Source organism: Plecotus auritus, assembly GCF_963455305.1.
Source record: "Plecotus auritus genome assembly, chromosome: 1".
Taxonomy (NCBI): domain Eukaryota; kingdom Metazoa; phylum Chordata; class Mammalia; order Chiroptera; family Vespertilionidae; genus Plecotus; species Plecotus auritus.
Genome location: NC_137770.1, coordinates 168,675,639 through 168,701,324, shown reverse-complemented (window position 1 = coordinate 168,701,324; position 25,686 = coordinate 168,675,639). Strand labels below are relative to the sequence as shown.

Below are 25,686 nucleotides of genomic sequence, written 5' to 3'. Positions count from 1 at the left end.
CAAATAACTCCTTATCCAAGTCAAGTAATGAGCAATAAAGCCTTTTTATTTACTGAATTATTGCTATCTGGGTTGTTATAAGCTGATAAATTTTCTTGTTCTTTTTCATGAGGATAGAGATTTATATTCAGCCCAGAGAAACTATATGTAACTTCTGTAGAAAAATAAATATTACAACTCAGAGATTCCTCCATTGAGATAACACATTAAATGTATGTTCTTTGTTCCCTCATCTACAAATAAAATTGAATTTGTGTTGCAAAACACATAGTGTTAGGGTCGCTGAAGGAGGAACGCACGAGGCCAAAATGGGTAAAGAATTATAAATTTATTGTTACATCTGTGAGCAGAAGGGCTGAGACCAAAATGGCATCAGGGGGCAGAGTAGGGGGAGCGGGATATTTTTATCTCTTATAAAGGTCAGTCAGAATAGCTGGTCACACCAGGTGCAGGTGGGAGCCGGGTGTAGGCATTTCACTGGAAACTGGGTGAGGCAGTTTACTGGAAACTGAATTCCGTTAATCATAAAACCTATAATGAGAATAATAGGAAAATTGCCAGGAGGGACAAGAGCCCAGGCAGGGCATAATGGAGCGCAAGAATGTGCCTAACACCCAGTAACTTTAGCTTTATCTTGTGATTATTTTGCCAAAAATCTCCATTTCTCTTTCTCCCAGTATGTGTGATTTCTCTTCCCAGCTGGTTTGCTTTTGAAAGTAGCAGCTGATCTCAAATGAGACTAAATGTTTTCCTTGTGTTGCCTTATGCTTGCTCTGGTAGCTACTGCAAATATTTAACTCATCTGCCTTTGCTTTCGTGTTGCTGAGGCATGTATCTTTCTTGCAGAGGCATTATGTTCATTTAAAACATGTTCTCTTTTTTTAGGATTATACTTACTCAGCTATTAAGAGTAGGCATATTCTGCACTTCTTTTATAAGAAATCAAAGCAACAGCATTTTGATGTGGTACAATACAACAAGTTAAAAGAAGATCTTGCTAAGGTACTTTATTGCAAACACAGCATCTTATGTAGCTGGTCTTGTATGGGAGCCAGAACTTAGTGTCAAGGAAATACAATTGGCTTATTGTCACCGATTAAATTTTTGATGCATTGTGGTTTGTTCTGTGAAATAGTTGACTTTTCTGATACTATTCCATATCCTACAATTTTATTGTCTTCTGTATTTGATATGGTGATAGCTTTAAATGTGTATGTGAAAATGTCTTAAATGACTTTGAGATAGTAAAATAATAGTTTTCAATAGAAATCTTTTTCTAGGTGAGTGTGTGTTTTTAAAGAAAACAACCCAATATCAGGCTCATTTGCAATTTGTCACCTATTAAGAACATAAAAGAAAGATATCTAGGAATGTGGACACTAATAAAGAATTTTAAGCTCTTAAAAGGCATTTGCAAGTTCTCCCTAAAACTAAGAGAATCAGTGTGGTGTTCCTCCTTTCATGTTTTCCAGTTGTCAGATGAGCAAATAGAGGTGCTTACTGTCACTTGCCCAGGTATACACAGTTAGAAAGTTGGGAGACCAGGGTATGAAACCAAAACGTTGTCTCTGGAGCCTATTTCTTAGGCAGCTTTTAGGCCTATTTTTTCGGCCGCCCAATGGACTTATTAGCTTGTTCAGGTGGCAACTTCTCAACATGTAACTAAATTTAAATTTCTCTTAGTAATTTTATAAGAAAAAAGTTCTGGTGAAAATATCTTCTATTGCTCAATACCCAGTAAGCATCATGTCTTTTGTTACCTGTACCTTCTCAACTATCCACTCCTCAATTTAAAAAAACACACCAAGATATTACTAAAATTAAATTCGTAATCCAAAAATTTAGAGTTAAAGAGACTTAATTTTTTTTATTTATTTCATATAATCACTACTTAGGAGAAATATAATGGATGCTTTAAAAAAATTTAGTGGCTACTCTTCCATTTGAATGATTCAATCCAAGAAGACTAAGGGAAGTTCTTCCAACTAGTTTATAGAACTGGGCATTTAAGACTTAAAGGAGCACTCTGTGAAGTATTCATTTTTTAAGGTAATAAAGTTGAGGGAAAAAAAGGGAAGCTGACAGGTTACAGAGTGGATTCTTTTTTGGTTTTGTTTTGTTTAAAATTTTTGTTAATCCTCACCTGAGGATATTTTTTTTTCCATTGGTTTTTAGAGAATGGGAGGGCAGGAGGGAGGAAAAGAAGGAGGGAGAGGGAAGAAAGAGAGAAACACTGATGTGAGAGAGACATATCGATTGGTTGCCTCCTCCATGAGCCCCAACCAGGGCCAGAGATCGAACCTGCAACCCAGGTACCTGCCCTTGACTGGGAATCAAACCCAGGACCCTTCGGTCCATGGGCCAGCACTCTCACCACTGAATCACACTTGAAAACCCATTATAAATGGACAAACTAATACAACAAGAACTATAAGAATGCATTAGAAACCTTAAACTCACCTTTTAGGAAAGGATCCATATAAATTGAAATATTGTCGGCATTTGTCACTAGTAATTTAGTATATGTATTGACCTAAGGAGACATTTTTTCCCCAGCAGTCATACTGATATGTTTCCTATGCTTTCTGATCAAGGACTTTTTCTTTTCTTGTTGACAGGCTAATGAATCCCTGAACCGGTTACGCCGCTCTCTCTATTTGCAAACACAAGTAGAGGAACTCAATGAAAAGAATTAATCTTACATTTTTAAATGTCATTGAATTTTTTCATTATGTGTTGATTTTGCAACTTAGAAACTGGAACTTTTTTGAGTTTTGAATTTGACTGTTTCAGTATCTTTTCTTAATAAAAGAAAACGCTTGCAAAATACTGGTATTCTTGCGAGTTGTCACTTGAGATTTTTGGTTTGTGGATTTTCACTGCTTGTTGAGGTTTAATGCTGGAAGGAGCTTGGATGCGTCCATCAAAATCGAAGTGGCTGCTGGTCAGTTGGCACTTATGCTGAGAGCCTGTCCTGAGTTCATTGCCTGTGCGGAACTGAAAGTGATTGTCAAACACACGCCTATTTCCTGTGCGGAGGGGAAATAGGCGTGTGTTTGACAATCACTTTCATTCTTAGGCTTCAAAACTTTAGAATCATCTTATCATTTATTTTTAAAAAGTTATTTTTATTATAGTTGACATATAATAATATACTAGTTTCAGGTGCACAACATAGAGATTCAATATTTATATATTTTATAAAGTGATCACAATAAGTCTAATAACCATCTGTCACTGTACATTCATTTCATTTTAAATACATAGCTGTTGGAAGACTTTTATCATCTATACTAATAAAAGGGTAATATGCACATTGGTCACAACGCCTTCACAGTAACAACCGAACAGCAGGCTGCGTGGGGCGACCAGGCCAGCAGGGGGGTTAGCGAAGGATGACCAAACGACTGACCAGCAGGCTGCATGGGGCGACCATGCCGGCAGGGGGGGCAGTTAGGGGCAATCAGGCTGGCAGGCAGAGGCAGTTAGGGGTGATCAGGCTGGCGGGGGGGGGGGGGGGGCTGTTAGGGGCGATCAGGCAGGCAGGCAGTGAGCAGTTAGGAGCCAGCGGTCCCGGATTGTTAGGAGCCAGCGGTCCCTGGGATCGGGCCGAAACCAGCAGTCGGACATCCCCTGAGGGGTCCCCGATTGGAGAGGGTCCAGGCTGGGCTGAGGGGACCTGTTATCCAGGATTTCACTGAATTTCATGCACCAGGCCTCTAGTTATATTCTAAAATGTCATTCAAAATGTTTCATCTTAACTAATATTTATGGAGATAGATATTTTTATATGTTGTCAAATACTGTACTAGGTGCTTTACATATATATTATCCATAATCCTATGAGGTAACTATTTTTTATTCTCACCTGAGGACATGCTTTTATTGATTTTATTCTATTTATTGATTTATTTTGCTTTTATTTTAGAGAGAGAGGAAAGGAGAGACAGAAAGATAGAGAAACATCACTGTGAGAGAGACACATTGATTGGTTGCCTTCCACACAAGCCTCGACCACGATATGTGCCCTTGACTGGAATCAAACCCAGGACCCTATAATCGCAGGCTGATGCTCTATCCACTGAGCCAAACCGACCAGGGCGGTGCTACTTTTTAATCCCAAGTTAATAATAAGTTAACTGAAGCTTAGGTTAATTTGCCCAAGTGCACACATCGCTGGAAGATTTAAGCATCAACCTATGGTAGGTCACAAATCTTTGTAAATTTACAACTAATGGTATTTAATCTGTTATCCAGGATTTCACTGTTTCAGTGTTTGACAAGGGTAATGATAACAGCCTGATATCATAGATTTGCTTAAAACAAACAACACCCTCAATGTTTTCAGGGTATACTGTATCTTTCAATCAGATCAGAGTCAGACTTACTGTATCTTAACTACAACGCAGTGATCACTTGCTATTTGTATCAGTATCTCTGAAACACGGAGATTCTGAATTAGCAATATATTAGCAGGGGTCCTCAAGCTTTTTAAACAGGGGGCCAGTTCACTGTCCCTCAGACCGTTGGAGGGCCGGACTATAGTTTTAAAAAAAAACTATGAACAAATTCCTATGCGCACTGCGGCCCGGGACGAGTCGGCTGCTAAGCAGGACAGGCAGCGGCACCCGGCGGGCCGGATAAATGTCCTGGCGGGCCGCATGTGCCCCACGGGCCATAGTTTGAGGACCCCTGTATTAGGGTTTTATTACTTAGCTAAGCATATGCACTCATATATTTTTAAAATATATTTTTATTGATTTCAGAGAGGAAGAGAGAAACATCAGTGATGAGAGAATCACTGATCAGCTGCCTCCTACGCAACACCCCCCCCCCCCCCCCCCACTGGGAATGAAGCCTGAAACTGGGGCATGTTCTCTAACCGGGAATCGAACTGTGACCTCCTGGTTCATAGATCGAAGCTCAAACACAGGGCCATGCCAACTGGGCACACTAATGTTTTTTTTAATGAATATCACCTGGGAACTGAAAAGGGTTCCCAGATCCCAATTCCTGTGTGTGTGTGTGTGTGTGTGTGTGTGTGTGTGTGTGTGTGTGTGTGTGTGTGTTTTCCCACACCAAGGATTCTTGGACGCCTGCAGGGTGTCTTGAGGACTCATCTTAATTCTGACACAATCTGCATGGGGATAGAATGTGATTCCAGCTTTAATAAACGCTCCCTCAAAGTCACCTAGCCTCGTATTGTGAAATTTTTCCTGCACAAAGTCAAGAACCCACACATTACTGGCCAGGCTAAGGCAGACCCATACAGGGCCAGGTGACTGTGGCACAGTATGGATGCCATACTGTGACAATGGCACATGGATGCTTTCTGGTTCTCTAACATGGAAGCTCTCCCCAAAGAAGGCCAACAGGTTGTCCTCTGGGTTTTTAGATTTTTAAATTGATTTTTAGAGAGAGGAAGGGAGAGGGAGAGAGAAACATTGATGTGAGAGCAGAACATTCATTGCCTGCCTCCCATACATGATTGGGAATCAAACCAACAACCTCTTGATGCACAAGACCATGTCAACCAACTGAGCCACACCAGCCAGGGTGGGCCTCGTCTTCTGGGTGGAATTTGGGAAGGTGGGCTTCTCAGTCAGGGAAAATATAACAAGTGGTGGGAGAGTCCAGAAACTGGTCTTAGCTGTGTTTTGGCGGGATGCCTCTCTAACCAGAACTGAGCACATACAATGAAAAGAAGTTGATTGGGAGGATGGGGTCAGGAAATGGAGGTGGGATTCCGGATTTAACAGAAAACAGAGTAAATCCAGTGTGGGAGAGAAAGTGTGTGGGCTTTGGGGTCAGGCAGGCTCTGCCACTTATTAGCTAGATTCTAGGTAATTAACCTGACCTCTCATCAAAATAATTATACCACTAGAGGCTCGGTGCACGAAATTCGTGCATGGGGGTGGGGCGTGTGTGTCCCTCAGCCTAGCCTGCACCCTCTCCAATCTGGGACCCCTCGAGGGATGTCTGGGATCAAGCCTAAATGGGCAGTCGGACATCCCTCTTACAATCCAGGACTGCTGGCTCCCAACCACTCGCCTGCCTGCCTGCCTGATTGCCCCTAACTGCTTCTGCCTGCCAGCCTATCACCCCTAACCACTCTCCTGCCAGCCTGATCGACGTCTAACTGCTTCCCTGCCGGCCCAATTGCCCCTAACTACTCTCCCCTGCCAGCCCGGTCACCCCCAACTGCCCTCCCCTGCCAGCCCAGTCGCCCCCAACTGCCCTCCCCTGCTGGCCCGGTCACCCCTAACTGCCCTCCCCTACAGACCTGGTCCCCCCCAACTGCCCTCCCCTGCAGGCCTGGTCACCCCCAGTTGCCCTTACCTGCAGGCCTGGGCCCCACCCCCCCCAAACTGCCCTCCCCTGCTGGCCTGATGGCCCACAACTGCCCTCCCCTGCCGGCCATCTTGTGTCCACATGGGGGTGGCCATCTTGTGTGTTGGAGTGATGGTCAATTTGCATATTGCCTCTTTATTATATAGGATTGACTTGCATGAGAATAAAGTGAGATAAAGTACTCTGAACATGCAAACCCAAGATAGATATTCTACAAATGTCACACCTGAACATAAGTTCCAGGAGAACAGAGATGGTGTGCTTTGTTTGCTGATGCACCCGCCCCAGTGCCAATATCTGGCCCATATTAGGTATCCAAGAAAGAGGGAAAAGGCCTGTGGCATTTTCAGGTGTAGCGCTAGGGAGAGTCTAGAACATGGAAAGGATGCTTCTGAATTCTTGCACATAATCTAAAGGAACATCTGGGAAGATGGGGTGAGTTGGAGTAGGAGCTGGCAAGCTATTACCTATGCCTATTTTTATAAAGTTTATTGACACACAACTATGTTCATTTACTGACCATGGCTGTTTTTACACTATAGCAGCAGAATTGACTAGTTGCAACAGAGACAGTGTACCTGCCAATATAAATGAATAAAAATATGAATTAGAAAAACTTGATAAAAACATGAATTATTCTTGGGTTTCAAAAATCTTTAAAAACATTATAAAATTTTATTTAAAAAATTCACAAAATACAAGTTAAATCAGCCAGATATTTTGAGTAACCTTGCAACTTAAAAAAAATGAAGTATTACAAATGTTCGTTGATTTTTATTTATAGTAATTCCCTGAAGATTTAGTTTATCTACCAAACCCTTTCATCATGTCCAATATGAACTATTTTTTTTAAAAGTTCTCTCATTAAACCTTAAAGCATTTTAAATTGCTGTACCATAAGCTTCAATCTAGTGACACTTATTTATATAAAAAGAGAAATCTATTTAGACTACACATACATAAAACAAAACAGCCTTATTTAGATTTTGGGAAGAAATGCAGCTTTTTAGTTAGCATGGAGGCAAAGCAGGGAACCTGCTTCTTTCCGATTGCACTTAGGTCTTTGCAAATGTCCACTCGGCGCTGAGAAACTTTCCTGTTCACCAGTGTGAGGAGCTCTGTGAATTCCAAGGAGGAGCCGAATTTTCTCAGCATCTCACACAAATCTTGAATGTACCAGGAGCCATTCACAGTTTCCCGATGAGAATAATAACCTAAAAAAGAGGAGGAAAAAGGACACTGAAGTTTTCTGGCATTCAGTTACTATGACTTAAAACACCTTTATAATCACAGAGGTATAAAGTCTCAAAAAACCTTGGAAAAGACAAAGATGTATCCATGATACAGTTTTGTATATTTTTTCCTGTTGACTCTTCTCATGTGGGAAAGGGATCAATTCTATATAGTTCTATAAAAATGGGGTTAATTCTACTTAATTACCTAAAAGTTTCCAAGATAGTAGTAGCCAGGCGATGATTTTGAGAGACGAGATTAGAAAGAAGAAAATCATAAAATTACTGCAAACCAACAATCATCACCAAATATTTTTCAACAAAGCTTCCCATGCGTATGACCAAATGACACTATCACCATCAGTCATTCCTAGCAGGCTGCTAATATTCAATACAATTAGACCCTGGTAGCTTTAGACTTGGAGTTCTCAGGGATGACTTTTCTATAAGGTATTCTTACATTTTCACCTATCACTCTGTGCTACTTGATCAAAGAAATCCATTCTATGCCTGTGAGCTTCAGGACCAAACCACCTCGTCCCAATAGAAAAACGTGATCCAAGTCAAGACAAGATGAAGCTTACAGGAACTTAGCCCAGAGAGCCAATTCTATGTTTGTATTAAACACCCACACACCTTCTGCAACAGAGTAGCACATGAGGAAGTCTGCGCCAGCAGGCAGGGTGTACACGGAGGCCGCATCCACCTGGGTGACATTGGCATCCAGCTTGTCTGCTGGATGGTCCACTACATCCAAAGGAATGACTGGCACATCATGCTGGTTTCCCCGACATGCCTGCAAGACATGGAGGAAAACCACCTCACTTACTTACCTACCCCTCTCTTCCCAATGCTTAATGTTTACAGCGGATATATAATTCAGTACACCATGTTGACACCAACAGAAGCCACTTTACAGGCACTTCAAACCACAGCATTCAGGTTTAGAGCAGACTAAAGTGGAGTTTTTTCCCCCTACTTAGGTTTTCTTTTAGTTAATGTTTAAAAAAATATTGGCATCCTCAAGTACACAGTAAAATCTGTTGATTGAAAGGTACACTATAGAGGAGAAAATGTCTGTGATTTAAAAAAATCCCTTACAGATAAATCATACCATAGCACCAAGAGTCATCCTTTCTTTTAAAAGCTATAGTATTTGCCCCAGCTGGTTTGGCTCAGTGGACAGAGCATCTGCCTGTGGACTGAAGGGCCCCGGGTTCAATTCCAGTCAAGGGCACATGCCTGGGGTGTGGGCTTGATCCCCAGGAGGGGGCGTGCAGGAGGCAGTCAAATCAATGATTCACTCTCATCATTGATGTTTCTATCTCTCTCTCCCTCTCCCCTCCTCTCTGAAATCAATAAAAATATATTTTAAAAAAAGAAAAAGCTATAGTATTTGCCTAAATAATATGTTCCCAGATTGGGTTTTGCTTGCCTACTGGCTGCCATAAACGGTTAAGGGTTAAAATGACAATATTTGACCTGAGAAGTGTGCCTTCTTCCTTTTGCTCCTACTTGAAAGTCTCAAATTCTTAGCCACTAATTCTGACTCACACAAAGACTAACACTAATTTCTATTCATAAATGACTATCATGGACTCAATTTTGTCCCTCCTCTTCCAAAATGTATATGATGAAGTCCTAATGCCAGTACCTCAAATGTGATTGTAGTTGGAAATTTAGTCTTTCAAGATGTAATTAAGGTAAAATGAGGTCATATGCGTGGCTCCTAATCCACTATGACTGGTGTCCTTATAACAAGGGATTAGGACACACACACACACACACACACACACACACACACACACACACACACACACAAAAGACCATGAGAGGTCAGAGGGATGAGACAGTCATCCACAAGCCAAGGAGAGAGGCCTATGGAGAAATCAACCCTGTTAACACCTTGATCTCAGACTCCTCCACAGCCTGTCAGAAAGTAAATTTCTATTGTTTAAGCCACCCAGTCTGTGGACTTTGTTCTGGCAGCCCTGGTCTACTTAATACAGTGACCTGACCGATTGTTTAGTATTATAAATGCACCATCAACTATGAAATGGTTAAAGAATGAAAAGCTTTCAAAGGAACAGAAAGCCCTTTAAAAGTCCTGAGTGATTTCAAAGTTTTCAGATATTAAAATCAGGAGATTTTAATCTGATTTAGAATTATCATGCTTATTTTCAGACTTTATTTCCTACTGTCTTCCTAAATATAACGTAGAACACCTGGAACTTGATGCCATCAGTTGCCAAATCAATTGCAATAAGAGCTAGCCTTTATTTTTTTAAAAAAATAGTTATGTATTTATTTTAAATTGATTTTAGAGAGAGGAAGGGAGAGAAAGGAAGGCAGGAAGAGAGACATCGATTTGTTGTTCCACTTATTTATGCATTCACTGGTTGATTCTTGTGTGTGCCCTGACCGGGGATTGAACCTGCTACCTTAGCATACTGGCACGATGCTCCAACCAGAGCCAGCCTTTAATTGAGGGCTTGCCATGTGCTAGGCACTGTTTTTCATTTGTTAGGCCAGTTTGTTTTAATCTCACAACCACCCCATGAGTAGGTGCGATTTTATCTCTTTCTCATAGATGAATCGGAGGCAGTGAAATGTTTTCCTCCTTTGTGGCTGTCCTCCCATAGGAGAGCTCATTAGTAATTTCCAGTCCTCTTGTCTTGGACAGTGTTGGCCCCCCTTTTGCATGAAGCAATAGCTGTCATTTTTCTGTCTCTCTGGGCCACTCTCCCAACATCTCTCCTCTGCTCATTTTCAGGCTATACTCGCTGTGGGTAAATTCATTTGCTTCCATTACCATCCATCTCCTCATTACTCCAAAATGTATTTCTCCAACCCTCGCTGCCTCTTGGGTTCTACACCTGTCCTTCCAACTGCATGACCCACAGACACCTCAACACAGTTGTCCACACAAGAAACCAAGGAATTATCTGTAACTTCTTTTCTTATAGACCCCCACTCCCGCCCCTCAATGTTCTATGGCAAGATGTAGAATGTGGTCATGGTGCTCCATGCCATTCAGAAATACAGAACTGCAGCACTGGGACATCAGGAATTCTCTTTTTTGTTCAAAATTCTTATTGATGTACCAGATGATGTTATTCAGGCCTAAAAATATTTTTATCCTAATACCAAGTTGGCAGGGGGGACACAGCATCTTGGTGTAAGGGAGAATGTGAAAGATGAAGCAAGCTAGGACTGGAACTCTTCATGCCTGCACCCCTCCCACTGGCTCACACGCTCTCCAGCTCCCAGAGGACCAGCCCGTCTGAGCAGGCGCCTTGCTCCACACTCTCCCAGCAGCAGGTACTTTCTCTGGTGGCTCCACCTGGATACCAGGCTGGCCATGAAGTAGCACATTGGTTATTCTGAGTCATTGCAAATGTCAATCCAAGTAATAAAGACACTGAGAGTCTTTATTTATTTTTTATGTTAAGAAAGAATTACTACCAATAATTCAAATTGTAACTCTGGCTAGAATTCATAAAGGGCCTTTCCAGTACTAGAGAAGGTCACTTTGGAAGTTGGCTTTAGTTCTTAATAATCACATGTACAGGCCCTGGGCTTTATCATTAAGATGTTAACATCATCAGTCTTACCTGAATGATAAATATCTTGGGTTTTCCAACCAGGCTCTTACACTTGTCTCCTTTGAACAAGCCAGTCAGTGTTTGAATTTCAATTTTGGCATCATATGCGTAAATGTGATTCCCTTCGCCATGACTCAGGAAAACGCATAAAAAGCAATCGGCATCTACATGGCTAGAGGTTGATGCTAGAAAAACCCCCAAAAATTCAGACAGAAATGAAAATCAGATGCTTATTATCTACGTATTAAAATTCAATTTACTAATAATAGAATAAGTTACATACATATGATTGCAGGAGAAAGGAAACTTGTTATTCTTAGAATAAATGTAAAATGTCTATAATGAAACACAACTTTTTTTAAAATTACTTTTTTTAATCTTCACTCAAGGATAATTTTTCCATTGCTTTTTAGAGAAAGTGGAAAGGAGAGAGAGACAGAGAGAAACACCGATGTGAGAGAGACACATCGATTGGTTGCCTCCGGCATGCCCCCGACCAGGGCCAGGCGCCTACAACAGAGGTATGTGCCCTTGACTGGAATTGAACCCCGGACACTTCAGTCCACAGGCCGACGCTCTATCCACTGAGCCAAACCGGCTAGAGCCACAAATTATTTTAAAAATCAAAATTATTCAAGTTCACAATAATAGTTTGAACAGATTTCATTAGTTTTTCTAAAACACTAGAACAATGACATAAAACAAAGGGGGTATTATGGGGAACCCCCTTCAAGATCCAAGTCATTTTGGCAATAAAAGTTACATGAGTCAGCAGAGTGCCTCTTAGAGCGGACTGGAGAGACCCAAAACTACTTAATTCTCTATGTGTTGCTGTACCTCCAATGAATGCAGCACCTTTAATATATGTCTACAGCACTTAGAGCTTCCAAAAGAGTATTAAGACATGATGTCCTCCAAAGCTTATGTGCAAGCAAAGCAGAAAACTGGGTAAGCAGCCAGTTAAAATTAAAATGATATACAAAAATAAAATAATAAAATGATATGCAGATTAAAGAAGAGCCCTGGTGTGGAGTTCCTTAAAAAAATAAAAAATAGAAATACCATGTGATCCAGCAATTCCACATCTGGGTATTTAAAGAAAATAAAAACAGAAACTTGAAAAAATATATGCATCTCCATGTTCATGCAGTATTACTTACAACTCAGATATGTAAATAACCTGTGTTCATTGATGGATGAATGGATAAAGAAATTGTGGTGTATATATTTACATATATAGACAGACACACACACACACACATACACATTTAATATAAATATATAAAATAGATTATTATTCAGTCATTAAAAAAGAATGAAATCTTACCATGCAGCAACATGGATGAACATATTATGCTAAGTGAAATAAGTCAGAGAAAGACAAATACCATATGATCTCATTTATATTTGGAATCTAAAAGATGGTAACTAGACATTTTGAAATGTACACATACATCGAATCATTATGTTGTACACCTGAAACTAACATAATGTTACATATCAATTATACCTAAAGAAAGAGGTCTGCAGAAAGTTTACATTATATAAATATTATAATATTCCATTGGCAAATGACTTGAAAATCCATGGCATGCAGTGATTATTATGATAAAGATAAATTGTTAAAATACCTATTACACACTGATATAGAAATTGAGAGATAAAGTATTTAAATTACCAGTACTTTGAAGCCAGTAAAAACCTAGAGTATGGAAGGAGTCAATTAAAAAGTCACTAGTGTTTGTATTTTAAACTTTTAAATGCCAAATGAAAAGGTCATTTTATTCATTTCTAGAATAACAGTCTATAACTAACGGTATGCTGAATATAAGCTTTGGAGGAATAATACTTTGCAAGGGTCTCTCAATCTGGTGGGTAACATCTATGCAGAGATGCACAACCAAAAACCTATAACCCATGCCAAATTAATTAGTAAGACTTTTTACTACACAGTTAATTATTTGGACCTGTCTTTACAAATAGGGTATTTAAAGTACTCAGTGCCATCAGAGGAAGATGAATAGGAAAATTACTTACCCTCATGAATTTTGAGCAGTAGTTCTTCTGCTTTAAGATCGTTAAAGCATTTCACTTCAAATCCTAGATCTGAAAACCTGGTGATAGAGTAAACTGAATATTAGCTTATAAGCTATTCAAAGTTGTCACATACCCTACTTATTTGAGGAAATTTATATATTTTTTATGACACAAATATTGTCTTTTCTTTAAGGGAAAAGAAAAATCAAATATGACAGTGACAGTTTTCCTGGGTCATCCGCGACAGGAAAGGATTTACTAGTAATGATAATGGATTCAAGTTAGAATATTGTGTCTACTCTGCAAATACAGGTGACCCTTGGACAACAAGGGTTTGAACTGCAAGTGTCCACTTACACAGATTTTTTTTTTCTTCAGTAAATACCTGTACTGTTTTCAATCCTCAGTTGGGAGTTTGTGGATGCAGAGGGCTGACTGTACGCATTATCTATGCCATTCTACAGAAGGGACTTGAGCATCTGTAAATTTTGGTACTCACAGGGATCCTAGGTCCACTCCCCTGTGGATACTGAGGGACAACTTAGTTTTGGAGGAGTCAAAAGTTACATGTGTGGGGGCTCAGCACTCCTAACCCCTGAGTTTTAGGGTCAACTGTATATCTGTAACAATGCAGAGCCTGTTAACACTGAACAGAATAGGGTTAGGAAGAAAACTCAGGCAAGTTCTTAAAGGGGGCTGTGCCCAGCTGAGGCTCATCCTCAAAAACTCTTGCTCTGTTATTTCTTCAGTGCGGACGAGTTTCCATCAGTAGTTATCACTTAAATACCTCATCTGACATGTAGGTAAAACTACTACCTGCGCGTAAGATTGTCTCTGTCTGCGTTGGTGCCTCGCCTTTCTGGCAGCGTTAGGTGCCAGAAGAACCTCTCATGGTTGAAGATTAAAGCAAGTCCTCTCCTCTTGTGGTCCATTTTGTACTTTTCTGCTGGATCAAACATTTCACTGTTAATGAAAAATTTAAAAAACAATCACTTTAAGTTTTATTAAATAACTAGAGGCCCGGTGCATGAAATTCGTGCATGGGAGGGAGGGGTGTCTCTCAGCCCAGCCTGCACCCTCTCCAATCTGGGACCCCTCGAGGGATGTCCGACTGCCCGTTTAGGTAGGATCGGGCCTAAACGGGCAGTCGGACATCCCTCTCACAATCTAGGACTGCTGGCTCCCAACTGCTCGCCTGCCTACCTTCCTGATTGCCCCTAACTCAGCCGTGGGCAAACTACGGCCCGCAGGCCGGATCCGGCCCGTTCGGCTGTTCTATCCGGCCCACGGAGCTGAAAGAGCGGAGGGTTCTCTTGCTCTCCCCTCTGCTCCTTTACTTTGAATTTATATTAGTTCACACAAACACTCCATCCATGCTTTTGTTCCGGCCCTCCGGTCCAGTTTAAGAACCCATTGTGGCCCTCGAGTCAAAAAGTTTGCCCACCCCTGCCCTAACTGCTTCTGCCTGCCAGCCTGATCACCCCCTAACCACTCCCCTGCCAGCCTGATTGCCGCTAACTGCCCTCCCCTGCCAGACTGATTGCCCCTAACTGCCCTCCCCTGCAGGCCTGGTCACCCCTAACTGCCCTCCCCTGCAGGCCTGGTACCCCCAAACTGCTCTCCCCTGCAGGCCCGGTCGCCCCCAACTTCCCTCCTCTGCTGGCCTGGTCACCCCTAACTGCCCTCCCCTGCAGGCTTGATCGCCCCCAACTGCCCTCCCTTGCAGGCCTGGTCCCTCCCAACTGCCCTCCCCTGCTGGCCATCTTGTGTGCTGGAGTGACAGTCAATTTGCATATCACTCTTTTATTAGATAGGATAGAGGCCTGGTGCATGGGTGGGGGCCAGCTGGTTTGTCCTGAAGGGTGTCCTGGATCAGGGTGGGGGTTCCCTTGGGGAGTGGGGCGGCCTGGGCAAGGGGCCTGTGGTGGTTTGCAGGCCGGCCACGCCCCCCCCCCCCCCCCCCCCCCGGCGACCCAAGTGGAGGCCCTGGTATCTGGGATTTATTTATCTTCTATAATTGAAACTTTGTAGCCTTGGGCAGAGGCCTGGGCCAGCCAGGAAGCTTGGCTTCCTCCATTGCTGGGGAAACCCAAGCCTCCTTCTCTCTACGTGGCCGCAGCCATCTTGTTTGGGTTAATTTGCATGCTCGCTCCTGATTGGCTGGTGGATGTGGCTTGTGGGTGTAGCGGAGGTTCAGTCAATTTGCATATTACTCTTTTATTAGATAGGATTATTAGATAGGATGAGCTCCTCTGAGCCCAAGGTCCACGTGGAGTATAGACAGAGGTTGTTTCCTCCTCCGCAGGCTGACCTGCCCCTGGAGTGCACTGAAGGCCTCATGGCCACACCAGCAAGGACAGCCCTGAAATATTTCTGTACCAATTGGTAAAGAGCAGCCACTGTGAGGACCCACCCACCATCTATCTACATCGGTGTCTCTCCCCTGGGTCTCCAGGATCCAGCAACCAAGGACAGTGAAATATTAAACTCTTTTATATTAACTACAAATGAACTCTTCAAATGTGAAACCTGCCATACTCAATTCTACCTTCCATTTCCCTGGCCCCTTTCTTGCTTTGATTTTTCTAATCTGATCATGACCAACATAGGAAGAGACCTTTATTAGAAAAGACAATATTTTTTACCTCCTGTAGAAGGCATCTGTTTCTGTCATGTTTTGTTCCTCATCTATTAAAACAAAAGTTGATATTTGTTAATTTACTTTTTGACTTTTGGCAGTGAAACAGCAGGAAATCCCATCTGGATGCCCTTGACCCCCACACACTAAGGGTATATGAAAAGAAGGGAAACTGCTGCATAATAAGCAAATGAACTGTAAATCCATGGCCTAATTCTTTCTCACACCCAACTCTTACCTGCAAAATAGCAAAGAATATCATACAGAGAAGTGGAGAAAATATGCAAATGAATTCATTGTAAAATATGCCTAGAATAACAGTCTTTTGATTATGGAACTCAAAAGAAATAGAAAATTGCTTTGTCTATATCTTTTTTTGTTTTTGTTAATTCTCACTCGAGGATATTTTTCCATTGATTTTTAGGGAGAGTGAGAGAGAGGGAAAGACAGAGAGAAACAACAATGTGCGATTGGTTGCCCTGGCCTGCGACCAAGGTAGGTGCCTTTGACCGGAATCGAACCCGGGACCCTTTGGTCCTCGGGCCAAAGTTCTATCCACTGAGCCAACCTGGCTAGTTCCCCTGTGTTTTTATTGATTGATTTTAGAGAGAGAAGAAAGGGAGTGGGGGAGAGAGGGAAGGAGAGGAGAAGGGGAGAGGAAGAAAGGGAAAGAGGAAGAGGGGGAGGGGGGGAGAGAGGGAACGATTTGTTGTTCCAATTATGTATGCATTAACTGGTTGATTCTTTTATGTGCCCGGACCCGGGTTCAAACCCACAACCTTAGCGTGTTGGGACGACGCTCTAAATGACTGAGTACCGGGCCAGGGCCTGAAGTTGCTTTGTTTTACAGAAAATGTTTTTGTAAATGTTCTTCCACTATCACTGATGCAAGCACTTCTATAACTTTTCCATGTGAGAAAACAAAACCCGATCCAACCTCCAAAAGCCAACTTTTCATGCCCAGGCGCCGGGGGACGCCAGGACCGCCGGGCCAGCCCGCTGACGTGCAAGTGCCCCGGCGCCCAAAGAGCTCGCCCGGAGGACAGCGAGGCGGAGCCCGCCCGGCGCTGGGAGCCAGGAGGCGGCGGCGAGCTCCCCGCTTGGTTTTCCAGGACCCAAAGCTACGCTGCCCCCCCGGACCTGAGCGCTTCCCTCCAGGACCCGCAACTTCCTCGGGCCGCCCAGCAGAGCCGGGGGAGCCCGCGCCCTAGGCACCCCCTACCTGCAGGGCCAGCCTCTCGGGGCCCGGGCACCGAGCTCATCGCGGCGAGCGCAGCGTCCATAACCCGGCGGTCTCTGCTTCCTAGAGCTGGTCCGCAGCACCGCCCCTTCCTCCACCGTCTCCGCCCCGGCCTGGAGCCTCGGGGGGAATGGGATGGGGTGGGGTGAGGTGGGGGGCACAGCACCTCGGGGCGGGGCGGGGACACGCAGGCTTAGGCGCCTGGCGCCTGGAGGGACTAACCTCCCTCCGGGAAATGTCAACAGGCGACGTCAGATCACCTGCGGTCAATCCTGCCCAAAATGTTTGCTCTCCCTGACTTGCGTAAAGGTTAAGAGTGTTGTGCCTTCGCTTTTCAGGTTGTGAACCCTGAGGACTAATAAGGGCTCCTGATGGCTAACTTGGGGGGTAAGGGAGAAGATCCTAGCAGCCATTTCTGCTCAGGGGCCCCTCATGCAATCTGCACTTCGTGAGGAGCCTAAGCCCCTGCACTGAACTGCCCGTCTGCATGGTCTCTGCCGCCTGAGCCAGCCCTCATAAAGGAGCCCCTGGAATCCTATTTAAACCAGCAGGACTGGGCTTCTCCATCCAATCGGAGCTGCGCGCAGCCCTGGCCAATCAGGGGCCCGGATGGGGAAGGCTGCATACATAAGCCGGTTCCGCTGGTTCCCTTGGGGAGCGCACTTCCCTTCAGAGACTGAAGACTGTTTCCCCTAGAGCAGTGGTCAGCAACCTCATTAGTCAACAGAGCCAAATATCAACAGTACAACGATTGAAATTTCTTTTGAGAGCCAAATTTTTTAAACTTAAACTTCTTCTAATGCCACTTCTTCAAAATAGACTCGCCCAGGCAGTGGTATTTTGTGGAAGAGCCACACTCAAGGGGCCAAAGAGCCGCATGTGGCTCGCGAGCCGCAGTTTGCCGACCACTGCCCTGGAGGCCCTGCGGTGGTGCTGCCGCCTCCGAGCTGTCTTCACAGCCATTCTAACGGTGTAGCTGTTTGCACGAGTTTCTTTCTTTACCGCACCCCAAATTGGGGATTCCTGTTGGCGACTGAATTGGTGCTGACCATGGGATGCCAACGTGTAGTTCTTTCCCCAGTGAGTTACTTACAGGATTTGTAACGCTCTGTTTGTATAGTAAACTAGAGGCAACTGCAGGATTTCTAAGTCTGGCTTTCATAGGTAGAGCTTGTGAAAAGTTGACATAAGTGGACTCATTTTAAAACAGAGCCAGAGCAGCCATTCCAGATGAGCTGCTTGCACATCTTGCTCCTAGAACCTTTGCAGTGTTTGAACTGGGCAAAATAACCTTTGGAGTGGGCCAAGCAACACTGTCTTCCAAACAACCGTAAAGCTAACGGGAAAGCAGATATTATGCCCATGAGGACTGATGATTATGGACATTTTAAAAAATTCTTAACCAGAGATACAGTGAGTTATAATCTTTTTGCTGGTGGACGTTGATGAAGACAGTGAATCACAATAAAGTGAAATGCAATGAAATGAAGTATGCTTATATAGCTAAAGAGTAACACAGCTTGATAACACCAATAGAAAGTCCTTCTGTTTATATAATTATTTCTCTTCCTTTTGTCATAAAAAAGCCATTGCCTTCACCCTGAAATTGGAACACAATTTAGGTTTTTGCCATAATTCTATGATTGTAATTCTGTGGTCTCAAATAAATACTTGTTGCCTCTCACTTTGACTTATTAAGTTAACAAGCTGTTGACTGGAAATCAGAATCAACTGGTTATCCTGTCACTAAAAGAATTTATCTGGGAAAAATAAAGAATTGCAACCTGATGCATGCAGACAATGGTGAGCCACATGCACACACTGGACTGGACCAAGATGGAGAAGGAACTTAAGGGAAGGGACGTTAAGGGGAGGCGCGGTTCCATCCACAGAGCTCTGTAGGAACAGGGTTCTGGAGGTGACACACAGTACACAACTCCTAGAAAGCCCTAGCTCCTCCCTCCTGATTGTGTCCAGGTTAAGTCTCTGTCACAATTTTTATCAAAGCTAATTTGGGGAAGGAATCATGTAGAAATTGGGAGCCTGGACTTCGGGGGGCAGGGGGAAAGCCTATGAATTATGGTTTTTCTTGAGTCAAAGCATGTTGTTCTCACTCATAAAATGCTGCCCAGTGTGATGGGGGCACCTAAATCAGTGTGATGGGGCACTCAGTGTTGCCTTTAATTGAGCTCTTCCTTGGGTGATTGGCTGTTGTGTAAATTTGCTTCAGTTAACTCTAAGAGTGGATGAAGCCCTAGCTGGTTTGGCTCAGTGGCTAGAACGTTGGCCTGCGGACTGAAGGGTCCTGGGTTTGATTCCAGTCAAGGGCACATGCCCGAGTTGTGGGCTCCATCCCAAATAGGGGACAGCTGATCAACGATTCTCTCTCTCAACATTGATGTTTCTCTCTCTCTCTTCCTCTCCCTTGTCTGAAATCAATAAAATCAATAAAATTTAAAAAATAAAATAAAAAAGAAGAGTGGATGAAAAAGTGGCCTTATCTTTTGTACCTTCTCCTGGTGGTGTATTTCTCTGACTTTCCAAGTAGTTTCCTTAACAACTGTGGCCACAGGCTACCCAAAAGATAGAGACGGCTCAGGCAAGTCAACAGCCAGTGGTATGCAAAGAGCATGGAGGACACAGCTGAACTTTCCAAGGGGTTGAAGAGCGGTCTGCACTCACATTTTCAGAGGCAGTGGAGGTTGTGGGATTTGCTCTTAAACATCCGTTAATAATTTTTCATGTAAATGAGAGATCTATAAAAGACAGTTCTTTGTAAGTTGCTTTTCCACCCCTTTTGACCCCGACATTAGACTTGAAAAAAACAAACACAACAATACCAAGAACAATTTTTATTAAGACCACTGTCAGTGAAAGGTTACCGTCTTTTCAAAGCATCCCAGAATCTACTATGAGGAGCAAGCTAGGGCATTAACATCAAAGCATAACAGCATATAATGCTCTGATGTGTATGTTAAACAACTTTTCATTTATCTCATTAAGTTCATCTTTTCTCCAATTTAGGCAAAGTTTATAACAAAATATGACATTTGTCATATGAATGGTTCATAATATGGGAGTGGCCGTGCTTCTCAATTCTGTTCACGTCACCTTCTAGGCAGATTACATAATACCTACATATTCTGGTTTTGCTCCTTAAGAGGTCACCAGCTAATGGTTCCAATTTTATAGGAGAAACAGACATGGAAATTTTGTCTTTGTAATTAGTCTTGTCATTAATAGAAGTGTGACTTATTCATATGCTAAATGGACTACAGAAAAACAGCATATTTTGTATTAATTAAAATAGATAAAAAATAAAGTCAGATCCTTCCAGGCATAAATGTATATTTAAGTTTTTATAGTAAACAAATACACTTCTGAGTGAAGGTCTCTCCATATTTCCAAATAAGATAATGTTGAACATACCTTATGAATTTTACATTTGACCTCATTTTGAGGGTAAATGTGGTTGTGAAAACGAAGTTACAGAACTTTCTTTTTAAAAAAACTCACCCCTTAACACGCACCTCTCTCCGACACTGGTCAAGACAGTCTGGCACACTACGGCAGCGCCATCCAGGAACACAGCCTCCCCTTTTCTCTTTAGTTTGAAGTTTTAATGTCAAAATAAGGTCTTACAATAACCCTTTCACAAAAATAAGGCACCTTTGTGCTATAAAAACATTAGTTCTTTGCCAAAGGTTATATGTGCTTTCATCCTCATCTGCTGTCACCTGTCAGCATCTTCTTTAAAGATCAGTTTTTTCTTCATAGCGACACCAACACGCGGCTCGTTGGCTGTCCAGGTATGGTTTACAGCCCAAATGTAAAACACTGTCAAACAAGAGCTCCACTGTTGTTTCACATGCTGCAAAGTAAGAAAGTGCCATTACTGTGGGGCAACTGCAAAGGATCGCTCTCTCTTCACCCATAACACAAGTTCCAGCACAGTGCACGCATGTCCTTTGTGGGCACTTAAACGTATGCTATGTGAAAATCCCCCCAAACCCTCGAAAACCAGTAACGTATACTGGTATCTTTATATACAAAGACTGTTTCAGCCTCTTTACCATGCACCAACTTATTTGCATGCAATAAGTCAACCCAATTTTCTGTGCTAGACAAACGAGTCTCTTGCAATAACACTGAACAATCAGTTCAACACTTTTAGTTTTCCTTATTTATTATTTTAATTATGTATTTTTGTTAAACCTGAGGATATTTTTTCCACTGATTTTTAGAGAGAGTGGAAGGGAGGGGGAGAGACACACAGAGAGAAACATCAATGTGAGAGAGACACATCAATTGATTGCTTCCCGCACCTGCCCTGCAACCGAGGTACATGCCCTTGACTTGAATCGAACTCAAGACGCTTCAGTCTGCGGGCTGATTCTCTAACCACTGAGCTACTGGCTAGGGCTATTTATTATTATTTTTTATCCTCACCTGAGGATATGTTTGTTGATTTTTAAAGAGAGAGGGAGAGAGAGAGGGAGAAACATCGATGTGAGAGAGAAACAATGATTGGTTGCCTCCCGAACGAGTCATCACTGGAGATCAAACTCAAAACCTAGGTATGTGCCCTGACCAGGAATCGAACCCTCAACCTTTTGATGTACACAGGATGATGCTCCAACCAACTGAGCCACCTAGCCAGGGCTCATTTTCCTTTCATCATAAAAATATCACTGTTAGAGGTGCCTGATAACATTCTTAAGTTTGCATTTCAAAGATGCAGAAAAAATAAAGCTTAAAAACAGAGAAATCTCAAAACATTTCCTTCTAGCCAATGGCAGCTAAAAACTGATCACACATCATTTAAGATGCTTAAAATAAATGGACACAAGTTTCTTTCTTTGATCAATATTCAAATCTAGCTTGGAAGAGGAGACATAGGAATCAAAGGTGTTTTTCCTCTGGTAGGGTTAGAAACATTTTTTTAAAACTATAAAAATGATAATGGATTTACTTTGGAACACCCAGGTGATATTATCCTAATATATTATACTTATAACAGAGTGGCTTTTAGTTGTCCAAATACTTCCAGTTTTAAATATTCACATTAAGAAAATTTTCATTACAAAATCTTGACATTATCAAAGTTCCGCAAAAGACTGTGCCATTAAGAAACACAACCAACCACAGAAGTATAAAGGTTCTGATTATTAAATAAAAGATTGCAAGAAATTTGGTTTCATCATTTAGCTACGTTAGTATGACCTCAGATCAGGACACAGGAAATACATCCACCTGTGCTTCAGCTGTACAAGTTTACCTCAGCCGAAAGCATGCAAGGGATTCAGAGGCTGTGAGTTCAAGTTCACTTCCTTAACAGTTATTAGTAGGGTTTCAGAGTCAGACCTATGAGGCTACTTTGGGAATACTATAGTAGACGGAACACAAGTTTTAGAGTCAGAAACATGTAACTTGGGGCAAGTTACTTACTTCTTTCTGAACCTCAGTTTCCTTCCTTGAAAATGGGTAAAACTGACCTACTTTTGGACTTTTGTAAACATCAGTGAAAACATGTCAAAAGTATCTAGCACCGTCTGTCATGCAAAGTGTCTAAAAATTTAGTTTCCTTTTGTGCCCCTTCTCATTGCCCTTCTTTGTTTTCAGTGTGTGGTACATTCTCTGGCTTGAGAGTAAAGAAATCTCGTAACTGATAGTAATTGTACACTGATGTGTATTCCACAAATGTCTCATGTTACCCTTATGACAACTCTCTGAGAGGGACGTTACCATTCCCATTTATAAATGAGAAAGTGAAACACCTTTTCCCTTAGCTGATTTTTGCCTTGTATCCCTTCACTGTAATAATCATTACAATGAGTACGATTATATGCTGAGTCCTGAGTCCTCCTAGCAAACCACTGAACCTGGGGTTGGTTTGGAGGATCCTCCTGACAGATATATATGAAGAGACAAGAGTTAAGACTCAAATATTCTAGAACTTTCTACTCTAAATCCAATCCTACTCTTTTTAAAAAAATATATATACTTTTTACATTGATTTCAGAGAGGAAGGGAGACGGAGAAAGAGATGGAAAGATCAATGATGAGAGAGAGAATCATTGATCAGCCTGCAACCCGGGCATGTGCCCTGGACCGGGAATCAAACCATGACCTCCTGATTCATAGGTTGATGCTCAACCACGGAGCCATGCCAGGTAGGCCCAATTCTACTCCTCTTAATGCACTGGGTCCAGGGTTTGCAAGATCTTGCATGAATTCTTCTCTGCCTCACAGTCCCTCCTCCCAAGGTTCCCTAACACTTTTTGCTTCCATGGCTATAAATCATGTCTGATTACAAAACCACTGAGTTCTCATCTCAGAAAATTGAAGGGGCTGTGTTACAATAGATAATGTAATGCAGAGTGAAAGATTTCTATTGGTAAATCCTGTACTAAAACATGAAGCATTGATAAAACTTGGCAAACTGCACTGGTCCCTGACCCGCCGGATCATCCTCACCCTGAACGTGCTGAGCTAGTCCTAGTGTTTTCTGCACCTCTCGGCAGATCTTGGAGAGGCAGTGCTGGAACTCCTCATCACAGTCATTCTTGCTTTCGCCACAGGTCTCATAGCACCTGTCGTGGTGGTTGCAGCACTTTGTCAGGGAAGGGATGCCAATATTAAGCTGAAAGAGGCATTTGGATGGATTATTACTGACGAAATTCAAAATCCTCTGCTGAAGTTCTGCATTCAACTATCAAAGAGGAATCAAACAATGACTGCTGTATAACTTCTAAAATCTATTTCTGTCTACAAATGTTTTCCATTTTATGTATCTCTCACCGCACCCACCCACGTTACTCTGCAATCTTCCTCTCAGCCCTGCCTTAAAGCTTCCTATCTGGCAATGTTAGAATAGTCATAGATACCCGTGGTAACAAACACATCTTCCAATTGTCCAAAGCACAAAACATAGTTTTAAAAACATAAAAGTAAAGCTAAGAGCATTGAAAGTGTTCTCCAGGGGCTAGGCAAGTATGACTTTTAGATATTCCAAAGTGTTTTGTACCTCCTCTCCCAATAAAATGTACTAGTACTTTATATGAAATGTCATTGAAAAAATTTTAAGCTCCTACAACTCAAATTTTGTTTGTTGTTTTGAGGTTTAATCTTTAATTGTTCATCCAATCCCTAAAAATATTGCTCCTTTGCATCTATAATTTACCTTTAACTATTTAAAATTAATTTATATGCAAAATCTTTGTGTCTAAGAATCCACTCTCATAAACATTCTTCCCCATTACACTTGGCTCAGATCCAGCTTCCCCTACCACAAGCACACAGCTATCTCACTTAGCCTAGTTCTAATACAGAAAATATTATGTCTTATCTATACTTTTTCATCATAAGTAGTCTTACTTCTATATTAAACCACATTTATACATGAGGAAATATCATTTAAATGGTATTAACATCTCCAAAATTTTAAAATAAAACATGAATTTTACTACATTTAGTTTTGTTAGGACTTAAATGTGTTTTTAGCTATAAAAGAATATAGTAAACCTGATCACTACTACAACAGGCAAAATTATTTGTGAACCTGAGAACACATTGATAGTCTTGCATTATTAAGAGTATTACAGAGCCTATCATAAAACTTATCAAATAAAAAATAATATTTACTTGAACACCAAATAGTGGAGAGCCACATCCATTCGGCGGGGAAGGTTTAAAACCATAACGTGGGAAGGGCTTAGATCCTAGAAAATATAAATGGTATCATAATTAATTTTCAAATATGATAGAAAATACATACACAAAAAAGTCTATGATGTGCTAGAGTAGCCTTGGGAACACAATATTTGGATGCTGACATAGTATGTCTTTATTCTGATGAGCTTGAGAATGCTAATTTGTCTACCTAATTATTTTTTTTGAGAAATTTGAAATATGTTTTTATTGATTTTAGAGAGAGAGGGAGAGGGATAGAGAAAGAGAAACATTGATGAGAGAGAAACATCAATCAGATGCCTTCTGCATGCCCCCTACTGTGCCGCGCCAGCACAGCCAAGGGTTTGGCGAGCCTGAGGGAGGGCCGGCGAAGGAAAGACAGACAAAGAGAATAAGCTGGGTCTAGGACGGATCTTCTGTGCCTGGCTGAGACCACAGAACAGATCCAGACTGCAAGCTGAGCCTTTATTTTATAGTCAGAGATAAACAAGGTAATTTACAATGTTCTTGTAAGTTTCACTTGTTTTGGCAGCACTTGCACCTCCCATAGTCCATTAGCTACCCAGGAAAGATCTAGGGAGCAGTCACAAGATCAAGCTTAATTATGCTAAGAGGGCTGTGCCCTCTAACCTGGGACTTGTTTGTGGCTTTGCCAGCAGGTCAGTTGGAGGATTAACCCTATAACCGCTCCCTACACCCTACTAGGGATCGAGCCTGCAACATGGGCATGTGCCCTGACCAGGAATCGAACTGGTGACCTCTTGGTTCATGGGTTGATGATCAACCACTGAGCCACACTAGACAGGCTTGAGAATTTTTATAAGAGTTTATTTGAGCCAAACTGATGATATATGCCAGGGAGCAAGATCTCAAATGTTCCACTCTAATTAT

At 42.1% G+C, this 25,686-nt stretch overlaps 3 protein-coding genes across 10 annotated transcripts in view; 1 reads left to right on the top strand and 2 right to left on the bottom strand.

Annotated features, from left to right (window-relative positions):
* Nucleotides 1–2,829, top strand: part of MCUB (mitochondrial calcium uniporter dominant negative subunit beta) — a 92,747-nt gene extending 89,918 nt beyond the window's left edge. For 2 of the 3 annotated variants that reach the window (XM_080687987.1, XM_080687985.1), the window contains exons 7-8: nt 886–1,002; nt 2,619–2,829. In XM_080687987.1, the coding sequence (XP_080544113.1) occupies nt 886–985 (100 nt within the window). In that variant the 3' untranslated portion in view covers nt 986–1,002; nt 2,619–2,829. The remainder of the gene's footprint in view (nt 1–885; nt 1,003–2,618) is intronic. The other variant, XM_080687986.1, reaches the window with a different exon arrangement.
* A 3,987-nt stretch (nt 2,830–6,816) lies between these two features.
* On the bottom strand, nt 6,817–20,914 carry CASP6 (caspase 6). Of its 5 annotated transcripts, XM_080683888.1 has the most exons (8): nt 20,620–20,914; nt 19,786–19,859; nt 15,871–15,913; nt 14,042–14,171; nt 13,226–13,302; nt 11,198–11,373; nt 8,220–8,379; nt 6,993–7,565 (listed from the first exon to the last, which is right to left on the bottom strand). In XM_080683888.1, the coding sequence occupies exons 3-8, from the start codon at nt 15,884–15,886 to the stop codon at nt 7,327–7,329; spliced, it is 798 nt and encodes a 265-aa protein (XP_080540014.1). In that variant the 5' UTR covers nt 15,887–15,913; nt 19,786–19,859; nt 20,620–20,914; the 3' UTR covers nt 6,993–7,326. The 5 variants fall into 5 exon arrangements, with proteins under 5 accessions (XP_080540012.1, XP_080540011.1, XP_080540014.1 ...); XM_080683886.1 differs by lacking the exon at nt 20,620–20,914 and having other exon boundaries at nt 6,817–7,565; nt 14,042–14,188; nt 19,614–19,859; XM_080683885.1 differs by lacking the exons at nt 19,786–19,859; nt 20,620–20,914 and adding an exon at nt 17,086–17,408 and having other exon boundaries at nt 6,817–7,565; nt 14,042–14,188.
* The window catches only part of PLA2G12A (phospholipase A2 group XIIA), an 18,059-nt gene continuing 12,309 nt past the window's right edge, over nt 19,937–25,686 (bottom strand). For both annotated transcript variants that reach the window (XM_080683927.1, XM_080683928.1), the window contains 3 exons: nt 24,748–24,824; nt 23,581–23,746; nt 19,937–20,974 (listed from right to left, as the gene is read on the bottom strand). In XM_080683927.1, the coding sequence (XP_080540053.1) occupies nt 20,856–20,974; nt 23,581–23,746; nt 24,748–24,824 (362 nt within the window). In that variant the 3' untranslated portion in view covers nt 19,937–20,855. The remainder of the gene's footprint in view (nt 20,975–23,580; nt 23,747–24,747; nt 24,825–25,686) is intronic.